This window comes from Eutrigla gurnardus (assembly GCF_963514095.1).
Source record: "Eutrigla gurnardus genome assembly, chromosome: 18".
Lineage (NCBI taxonomy): Eukaryota > Metazoa > Chordata > Actinopteri > Perciformes > Triglidae > Eutrigla > Eutrigla gurnardus.
In genome coordinates this window covers 5,986,125-5,996,957 of record NC_139929.1, presented here as the reverse complement: position 1 = coordinate 5,996,957, position 10,833 = coordinate 5,986,125, and the positions used below count along the sequence as shown (strand labels likewise).

The 10,833-nt window shown below is 41.4% G+C and overlaps 1 protein-coding gene across 1 annotated transcript; it reads left to right on the top strand.

Moving 5' to 3' along the window:
• The first annotated feature begins 4,892 nt into the window (after window positions 1-4,892).
• On the top strand, window positions 4,893-10,259 carry LOC311029063 (delta-type opioid receptor-like). The gene is made up of 4 exons (XM_084033952.1): window positions 4,893-5,012; window positions 5,252-5,504; window positions 7,603-7,955; window positions 8,257-10,259. The coding sequence occupies exons 2-4, from the start codon at window positions 5,260-5,262 to the stop codon at window positions 8,781-8,783; spliced, it is 1,125 nt and encodes a 374-aa protein (XP_083890078.1). The 5' UTR covers window positions 4,893-5,012; window positions 5,252-5,259; the 3' UTR covers window positions 8,784-10,259.
• The last annotated feature ends 574 nt before the right edge of the window (window positions 10,260-10,833 follow it).

The following is a 10,833-nucleotide window of genomic DNA, read 5'->3' as shown; positions in this document are numbered from 1 at the left end:
CTCATTGATCACACCTGGCTGTGATCTATCATTCACTGTATGTTGCTCAGAGCAGAGGGGCAGCTAGGAAAGATTTCCATTATGGAACAATCTGCTAATTTTCTTGATTGATATTTTTTCTTTTTTATGATATATTAAAAAGTAGCACAAAAGGAGAAAAACAACTTCCTTAAACCTTAAATGTTGTCTTCAAGTAGCTTGTTTTGTCCAAACCCCAACTGGCCAATACGAGTTGTTATTATAAAGCTCCGTTTATAATACCTCCAGGGATTTTCACAACTAAGGCTACCGAATAGCTTGAAGCTTCATTCATATATTGACATTCAAATTATTATTGATAACTTACACAAACATGCAATAGGCCTCCCTCCCTATCTCCCCCCCTCTCTCTCCATTGATCCTTTATAAGCAGAGTGTGTGCATTGATGGTACATGCATAATTATACTGAACTTACTCAGATGATAATGCAGGCAGCAATTTATTTTGCCATAAAAATGGAATTAGGAAAACAATTTAGTAGTATATACATTTAATTTGAAGTCTTGTGTAAGCAAATAATATGAACAGGAAATGAATAAAAAAGTGAGATTAGAATCAGAAAAAAACCCTTCATATTAGGTGAAAAATAACCATGTTATACAATTAGGGGGTCTTTGTTGTCATGGTAACAATCATAACCAGGGGATGATGTCCTGGTAAAATCCAGGGTGACCATCTAGACCCAATTTTTGTGTCCCTTTGGCACACTAAAATAAGTTTGGACTCGCTGTGTTTGGAAATGGAAAGAAAACAAGGTTGGGAGGAACTACTTTTTCCAGTCCAGTCAATAACGGCTCGCTGTGGTCGCAGCCTTCGAACATACAGCTCCAAGAACACACAATTTATAACATCGAGGGTCTCCTCTGTGAGTTTACTCCGGGGATGGTAGAGTATTTTTTTTCCCAATAACACAAAAACGCATTACGACCTACTCCACGTTGAGAGTAGCTCCACAACGGCAGCATAACAACACACTCAATATCCCACATATGATGTGAATCCTGCAGAGAAAACCTCCATCCTGGAACAGCTGCTCTCTCTCCTCTGAAACCTCACATTTTCCATTTCTGCCTTCTCGTTAGCAGGTGAAGCACAATAGGAGGATGCTTACTCATAACACACACACACACACACACACACACACACACAGTGTGATGACCTATGTTACTGTTATCGCAGAGTTGATTGGAAAAAATAAATCAATAAGTAAACAGAATGGGCTGGAAAATGGTCAGAGAAATTGTAAAAAAATAGAAAAAAAAGCCACATGTGATGCATTATATCCACCTTTTCTTTGTTTAATCATTCATTGTTTTTAATTATAAGGAATGTATGGATTATGTGAAGAAAAAAAGGCATGGGGGAGGTTTTAATTAAACAAAAATGAAAAAGTTTGTAAGGGCACAGTCGTGATCAGAGAAATCAATTGAGAGCCTTTTTCCACACTTGCATTCTTCTATTTATTAATTTTTTTGTTGGAAAAAACAAATAATCTGCTTGAATTGGTCTCCCTCAGACGTCCTTAAAGATTAAACCTTGAGTTCCAAAGGCATCGCTCTGCTTGACTGATTTCAAAAACTCAATTTAGATACAGGATTCCTCTTTGACCCACCTCAACGCAAATGTTACGGCTTCCATCCGTCCTTTCATGCTCCACCGGCCTCCTACACATCCACACAAAACCTGAGCAGACTGAACGTCGTCATCAGTGTTGCAGATCCTGTAAATACGCAGCTAGATCGATCACCTGTCAGACCTGGCGTTGGGACTCGCTGGCTGTGATGCCGTTAGGATGGAGATGGTTAATCATCTGAACCGTTTAGAGTTGAAACGTTGTAATATCTTATTTAATTTTTTCTTGGCGCTGTCACCAAAGCACGGAAATGTTTGCAAAAATCCCAGGTTTCTGTTCTCGCTCTCAGAATAGCACAAAGCATGAGTCACAAACACCGCGGAGTAGACACGGACTTTGAAAGTGATCTACTAAATCTGTTTAATCCCTCGCCGTGGATTTATAGCCCACACTTGAAATACTTGCACTGACAGAATTGATTGAAGTATTTTACTCAGGCTGGCGTATTAGTGTATGAGGACAGGATGGGATTTTGTTAGAATATCAATGTGTTGTATTGATTCCCGACCTTGCATCAGTGCAGCGGAGGTCAGAGACGGTTGGAGAGCCGAGGTGCTGGAGGTGGATGTTTGCCGAGCTCGAACCCGATTTGTTTGGATGGTGATTGATTAAAGCAGAGCGCTAGTTCGACAGCAACTAATTGACATTAGAAATATAATATTTGTTGTGAAAGTTTCACCACGTTCCAAAGGAAGGGTTTTAGCAAGCTTGCTGTGACGTTTAGTGCCGATGTGTTTGTTTAGCCCTAATTAGCTCATGTTAGCATTATTCATCTATATGGCATCGGCATTATGAGCATGTTAGCATGCTGATGCTAGCAGTTAGCTCAAAGCCTATAAGTACATTAAGGTTCACAACTTCATACCAACGTAACACGACGTCAAGGTTAAGATTAAATATGATTATGACACCACAAATTAAATCTCTGATGCGTCTGTCATTTTAACGAGACCACTTTCCAACATATCCAGGTATGTTTATAGGACTCCCAGATCGTCTGTCTGCCTGATACACAAGCACAGCCTGTTGTTCAGGTCTCTCCCAGCATGCAACACTCTACTTTGACCAGGTGGTGGGAAAGTTTCTCAGTTTTCTTCAGAGCCCCGAGGCAGTTCGCTCAGTCTCTGTGAACTTGAACCACTGTCACGGAGCGTAGCGGATTTCTGACCAGCAGGGATATAAAATCAGCCAATTAATAAAAGAAAAGTTAAGTAATGACTTCCTGGGGCCAAAAGAAGCTCATTTGAGCCGCCACACCAAAAGTAAGTTGACTAATTAACATTCAGCATATTCATAGATCACATCTCTAGCATTTTTTAGAGTTTTATATCCACTCATGAAAAACCTCAGCATTCAAACACTTTATACAAAAGATAAATGGATTCATATTTAGTTACACAGTTTTGTTATAAGTGAACAATTAGTGTGGGTAGATAAATAAATTAAAATGTCGCCAGATACCATTTCCTTAATTTGAATGACTCCGGATAATTGGCCTGATTGTTTCACAAAGAAATTTCTGACAATCAACAATTTGCAGTGGAAGCAGATCAGAAATGAGCTCATACTCGGATTGAGTCAGCAGAGAATCTGTTTAAATCGCTTTTCTTTCTGCAATCATGACTTTGGACTTTTCGTTGGTTTCTCTCTTTAAATTCACTATAATTACCGACAGAAGCCGACAGATCCTCAAGGAATCAGCAAGAAGTCTTTTACTTCTTCAGAGGGCGACTCGCATTATGATCCGCTGTAAATAATGCTGTGTCGCCCTAATTTATCCAATGTAAACATCTGTACGTTTCTTATTTTTAGTCTTATGGTTACATGCAGCCATAACATTTAATTTAATTAATTTCAGTTTCCTTTAAATACCTTTATCTTCTTCTGATTTCATTAAAACTCAGTGGAAAATACAAAATGATGATGTTTATTTTATATAGATAAAACTACAAATTTCACTTGTATGATTTCTAGTTCTCATAAGTCTCAAGTTGTTTAGCTGTTTATTTTTTCGCTTGTCAGTCGTTTGTAAAGCACTTTGTCTTGAAAGCTGCTAAAGATCAGTTGATTGATGGATTATGAACATTGATGGATTGATTAAATCTAAATAGAAGTACACTATGAGCATTATTTAAGTATGTTAACTCTATGAAAATCTATATTATTGATATATGTATAGAACCTACAGCAAATGTGTGTTACAAGCAGACACCACTTTGTTTTTTGAGCCGTTATAGACACAGCCAGTAAGTCTAGCTGCAGACGGATGCAGCTCATACATTTGTGCGCTCTGCCATCTCACACACTCCACTGCTTTCATAATACCATGTTCAGCCTGCTGCCAGAGATGCAGCACAAAGAAGAGCCGTTTCCTGGCGCCTACACTGATCCTTAAGAAAAGAGCTCAATGCATCAGACTGAGGGGGCTTCAGAGTCGGAAGGACACTGTACGTTAAGAATATTTCTTCACTGCCTCCTTGAGAAGATATATTGCTCTACAGAGCAGCATTCATGAAGATGAGCACATTTTAAAGAGAACTAATCCAATTAACTGTTATTAATTCGAGAGAATGAATAGAAATAATAACAAAGCAGCAATATTGTGAGATCCGAGGCTGATTGTGTCGACTGTATTGCTTTTACAGAGACGTAGAAGGTGCAATGGGGGGTCATCCTGTGTGCTGGTGGGTGCTTTGAAGCCTTGGTTATATATATAATCTCCACCTCTCCTGTCCCTCTGGAATCCGTCCACTCAAACAGAAATGTGCACCGCCAAGCCGGAGCGGTTATGACCTCAGAGGTGAATACTACATTAATTTCTCCCGCGTCTCCTCCCCTCTGCCTCCCCCTCACCTCCCCCAAGTGTCTGCTTTAACAGAGCAAATTCCTCTCAAATTTGCAGCAGAAAAAATAACATTTTTCCTTTTTCTTGTAGAGAAGAGCTGTGATGTGAATTTCACATTCATCACAAAAGGACAAATTATTTATTATTTATATATTTATTATTTAACAGTTTTTACCCAGATTGTCGGACGCTGTGTGCCTGCAGGTTATTGTCATCTCATCTTGGTTAGTGTGTGTGTGCGCGCGCGCACGTGCGTGTGCGTGTGTGTGTGTGAGTCGAGCCCGACCGCGCGCCGCCTCTCCATCAGCGCGTGTGCACGAGAGTCCGCAAAGGCGCCGCTGCTCCTCTCCAGGCGCGCAGTCAGTGCCATCCACAAACTTTGACGAGCCGTAACCTTCACTTCACCGAGGGAACACAACGACCCGGCCGGGCTGAATAATTAAACAACAACAAACTCTTTCACAGGCTGCGTCCGCTGATTGGAGCCGATCAAGGTGAGTAACTTGGAAGCTTCGAGTTGCATGTGTGTTGACGTTTCCCCATCAAATGTCTGCTGTCTGTTTATTGCATGATCTACAAGTGGGTGAAGTTTGTGTGAGGCTGTCACGGTTTTACCATTTTTTTTCATATCCGTTTTTCTGGCTCAGACACTCCGACGTTACCATTTACGCACATAATTAGGTGCAGCATCACTTCATTGCAAGCATTTTGCGTCCTTTTTTTGAACGTGCAGGTGTCAAAATGGAAATCACTCCGGTTGAAATCTTCAAAGAAGACAGTAAGTGCCTCCCCACGCCGCTGGAAGACTGTCCGCTGAATTCTTCCGCCTGGATGTCCGGATACCCCGAGAGCCGCAACGCGAGCCACGATGAGAGCTGGGAGCCGGAGGGCATGTCTCCCATCATCCCCATCATCACCGCCGTCTACTCCGTGGTGTTTGTGGTCGGCTTGTTGGGCAACTGCCTCGTCATGTATGTCATCATCAGGTAAGAACAAAATAAACATGCAATAATTACAGGGAGTGCCAGAAATACACTAAGTTTATGTAGCAATAGAAAAGGAAGGATATAAATGTGTTTTTACCTTTTTTTTGACTGAATAAATGATAGTTAAGAGAAAATAATTAGTCTTTTTGTGCATGCATGGGCAGCCTAATGTTTTTGGAAACGCATTAAAACAACAGAGGCCCATGCAGATGGATGTTCCCCCACTGTACTGTAAATGTTATTACTCGCAGAGAAGGCACTGGCACCAACCCTTGGGCTTTCACAGTGACCTCAAGGCCATCTGGTCCATGTCATAGTTCCTCTCTCCGAGCCTGGATGCTCAATAGAAACAGGTCCCCTGCTCTGGAGCCCACTAACAGCTCATCCAAAGAGCTTAATGCATGTTAAATGGCTGGGACAGCATCGGATTATAAATATATATGAACTTAGTCACAAGAGACAAAACGGGAGTTAAGTTTCGATAAAAGGCTTGAGATGAATCTTTTCATTTCTAATTTCTAACTGTGTAAAGCACGGCGATGTAAGAATCGATCCTGTCTGCAACCCATTTTATGAATCTAATAACCCTCAAGCTCCCAAGATCTAATACAAATATTCTGTAGAATTCTCCCGTGGCGGACATGATATTAATCACACTTGAAACCAGCGGTGCTTTATCAAGCTGATGGCCCGCTCGCACCTCATTGGCCATTATTTATGGCGCGTGAGAGCCAACAAATCTCCTCTGATGTAATGCGAAATGCAGCAGTGACATCCAGAACGCTTCGTCCATAGACCACAATTACCTCAAATCAGATTGATTGGGACGCCTGTCCTAGAAGCCAATTTTATCACGTTGGTAACGGGAAAGACTGTACGTTTTGCTGTTGATTTAGTGTTAACAACGCCTGAAAGGATTCCCATCCAAACACTGAGGTTACCACGGCAACCCCGGACGCACATTAGACGTTGATCTCTAATGCGTTAGTGGAAGTATCTGACAACCTCATGGCTTTAGATGGTTTGTGTTACAGCTCTAGTCAATATTTTTACATCAACAATGGATCAAACATGTAATGTAATCAGATGATTTTCACCCAACTGTAGTTTTCGGCTCAGCTTTACGGGACATTTAGCGTCTTTCAGCTCATTGTTTTGGTTGACAGTTTTGATTCACTCTCACGGCTCTCATCTGGTTTCATTTCCAGATCAAGCTCAGATAAAACCACTTTGTGCAACCTGCTCAACACTAAACAACTGTCTCATTGCATTTTAAAGCTTTTTGCCTTTCTCATTCCCAACTTATCACACAGTTTTAAATGTTTTGTTTCATGAAAATTCAAACAAAACTACTTTAGGTTTCGGAAAATATCCTGCTTTGGGTTAAAATACAGGAGTTTGTTACGTAAACTAGTAGCGATCATATAAATCAACTCCTGGCTTCTGGTTTTGTACCGGGCAATATCAGGGCCCTCCTGGGTGAAAGTCCTGTGTTTGTTTGGCCACCTACCCACCCCGACTCACTCCCTACAGTATGTGGACTTGCTTGCTCTTCATACTACGCCTGACTTCCTACTTGCTTTATTGCAGTGGCATAAAACGACACACAGAAAGGAGAACATTTTTGGCTTCATCCAATGATTTTATCTTTGGAAATGGGAAAAATTTGGGCTTGATTTTGAGTAAATCATTGTTTTTTTTAAGTAAAAACTGCATCACCTCCTGTGAGCCATGGTGATGTTGCCCTGTCACTATAGATAAGAAGAGCCAATCGGATCTTTTATTAATCCCTTTGCATCCTGCAACCACCACAAAAATTAACTTCACAAGACGAATACATACTGCTGTAATAATTTAATGAGTTGGCGGCATATGACCCGCAATCAGCAGCATACTATTCATAGCAATGAAGTGTTAGTCAGAAAAATGTACATTACGGATTCAAGGAAGCATTGTAGGAGTAATGGACGATGTTTAATTCATGATGAGCCAAGAAGGAGTTCTTCTGAAGAGTCAGCCAAGCAGCACACGGTTGCTATGTGGGTCTCTAGGCTCCGACAGAACCATCACAGGACAACCTTGTGTTCTGCATCAACAGGTACACCAAGATGAAGACCGCCACCAACATTTACATCTTCAACCTGGCGCTCGCCGACGCCCTCGTCACCACGACGATGCCCTTCCAGAGCACCGACTACCTGTTGAACACGTGGCCCTTCGGCGAGGTGGTCTGCAAGGTCTTCATCGCCATCGACTACTACAACATGTTCACCAGCATCTTCACCCTCACCATGATGAGCGTGGACCGCTACGTGGCCGTGTGCCACCCCGTGAAGGCCCTGGACTTCCGCACGCCCATCAAAGCCAAGATGATCAACGTGTGCATCTGGATCCTGTCGTCGGCGGCGGGGATACCCGCGTTCGTCCTGGGTGGCACGCAGACGAAGAGCGGTGAGGAAGAGCTTCCACCATCCCGCTGAATAAAGCTGAAAAAGATGGCAGGCGTGCTTAAAGCATAATATTTTAAGGGCAGAAAATGTATTCTATCGTCCGTCGGCACAGTTTTCCATTTGCCTCACATCCGTCCTGAATATAGATGATGTAAGAAAAAAAAGGTTCCACTCTGAGTGCAGATTAGCCGTTCCATTCCTGCTTGATAAATTGATACAGAGTGGAATTTTATTTACAATAAAAGCACAAGTGCACTTCATCACTTAACTTCCATCTCCTCCCTCCCTCTGTCCTTTTGCAGACATAACTGAGTGTGCCTTGCAATTCCCAGAGCCGTACGTCTACTGGGACACGCTGATGAAGATATGCGTGTTCGTCTTCGCCTTCGTCGTGCCCGTGCTCATCATCACCGTGTGCTACTCCCTCATGGTCCTGAGGCTGAAGAGCGTCCGGATGTTGTCCGGCTCGCGGGAAAAAGACCGCAACCTGCGGCGGATCACGCGGCTGGTGGTGGTCGTGGTGGCCGTGTTCGTGGTCTGCTGGACGCCCATTCACATCTTCATCCTGGTCAAGGCGCTCGTGAGCATACCGGAAACCACCGCCATCATGGCCGCCTACTTCTTCTGCGTGGCGCTGGGCTACACAAACAGCAGCCTGAACCCGGTCCTGTACGCCTTCCTGGATGAGAACTTCAAACGCTGCTTCAAAGACTTCTGCCTCTCGGCCAAACTGAAGGGGGAGAAGGTGCCGGGCGGCAAGAAGATGGCCAGCGTGCGGGAGGCCGCCGTTCCCCTGGAGAACCCAGATGGGACTAGAAAGCAGTCGTGACTAGCAGTGGAACTGTCTTCAATTTCCCACATTGGAAAAGAAGACTCGCATGACCTGGGCCTCACCCATGTCACATCATCCATGTAGTTTTGACTCTGTCGCAGAATTGATTTTCATTATCATTTGGGGTTTAACGTGGGCCAACACTCATGTCATTTCATTCCGTTTTTTTCCTCACAGCAGATTTTGTATTTAGATGGAAGCAAACTTGAGAATTTTAATGGAAAAATTGGAACAAACAGATGAAACGTGATTGGCTCTGTGATGCATTATAATTGTTACATCAGTGTTTAATTGTTTTATGCTCATTTCATTGTTTCTATGCCTTTCTCAAATTCTATCTATTCCTATTATTTCCTCCTATAATGCCAAATGTGCCTTTAAAAGTCCAGGATAATACATAGAGGAGATTGATTTGAGTAATGATAACTCAATGGGGTCAAACAGCAGCTTTTTTAATAGTACAGTTAACGTGTCAGTGGTAGCTGCATGGATCACTGACATCAGCTATGTGCCAAAATCCATTTTCACCCCTGAGAAGAGTTTGAATTGTGCCGATTGACCCCAATGTGAGAGAACTGACTCGTGTTGAACTTTAAAGTCACTGAGAGTTAAAAAAGGAAAAAAAAGCTGCTTTAAAGGGAGAAAAGTGAAAAATCCTGGACTTGAATGTGCTTTTAAAATTTGACAGAGGGCTCTGTATCAGCTTTGACTCTGGATTTGTATCCAGTTTGATAAGTTGTTCAATTTATGATCTATATCATTCAATCACATGTGCTTTGTGTGGCTTTTACCATGATACTAATAGTCCTATTGAAACACTCGTGCTATTACTGTAGGGAAATCAGTGCAATTTGAAGACATAAATGGCTGTTTAGAGAAGTCTGTTAAATGCAGTTTATTCTGTCAACTGTATGTAGTATAATAGCGTGTCTTTACATTATTTTGTATAGATAGCAACTTTGCACATAATTGAAATATACTGTATTTGTAGCATGTGAATGATCATTGCTATGATAATATAAAGCAACAGCTTGATGGACAGTGCTGTTATTTTGAATGTACTGCAAAATAGACTCTGTATTATATAACCATAGGATTGCTCATGGTATAAACACATATATCTTATTAGAAGACAGCTGATATTTACATAATTCAGAAATAAAATCCATATAGATGAATATTCTCTTTCACACTCATGTCCCTAAACCAGAGCTTTGTATTTATGGTGAAAGTTTTTTTTTTCATTATTTACAAACCTCTATGTATACTGACATACAAAATAGATAAAGCACAGACGTTTTGTTACCTGACAACAAAATAAGAGACATATTCTAAGAAACTCCACTGTGACCAGTACATCATTGTTTTCTTTTCAGTCTGTGTGCTTCGTGTGTAAATCTCCTGATGCTGTATATTGGCTTTGTCTGCTGTCAACCCAACAGCAGACGTATTGATCAAATCATCCTGTGTGTGTGTGTGAAATGATGATATATTAAAGGAAGTTTAACAAATCCACATTGATTCTCTTCTCTTGCATCGACGAGCTCATCTTGTTGTCAGTTTTGATTTCTAAATTATCTGCAGTGTGACTGTGATACTCTAATTAAATGCTGCCAGAAATATATTTCTGTTTGCACCGCCTCAAATACTTTTAAATATTTGATCTTAAAATAAATCCCTCACAGTTCATTATTTAAATGTCACTTTGATTGATGAATAACAGTTTTAGTTTAAGAGATGAGTGTCAGTCAGGAGTCTTCTTCAGGAGTATTTTACTCATAGAGATTTACTGTATGCCAGCAGCTCCCTCCAGAGGACGAAAAGTGTAATTACTGAAATATGGTTGATCTGGTGAAAAAAACAACACAGGCCTCATATCATGTTTTGTCTCTTACTGTTTTGTACAAAAAAAAAAAAATCATAAATCATATTTATATATTGATGTTGTTCAAATGTGTTATTGCAAGGGACATGAATACAAACAACTCATTTGAAACACGAAGAGAGCTGGTTGGAGGGTGCGGCTAAGTGGAGCAATGACCACGTG

Bases quoted from the DNA above. Each gene is read 5' to 3' on its own strand.
- LOC311029063 (XM_084033952.1), top strand. From the start codon at position 5,260: ATGGAAATCACTCCGGTTGAAATCTTCAAAGAAGACAGTAAGTGCCTC. The intron at 5,505-7,602 runs GTAAGAACAAAA...CTGCATCAACAG, and splicing joins GTCATGTATGTCATCATCAG to GTACACCAAGATGAAGACCG. The intron at 7,956-8,256 runs GTGAGGAAGAGC...GTCCTTTTGCAG, and splicing joins TGGCACGCAGACGAAGAGCG to ACATAACTGAGTGTGCCTTG.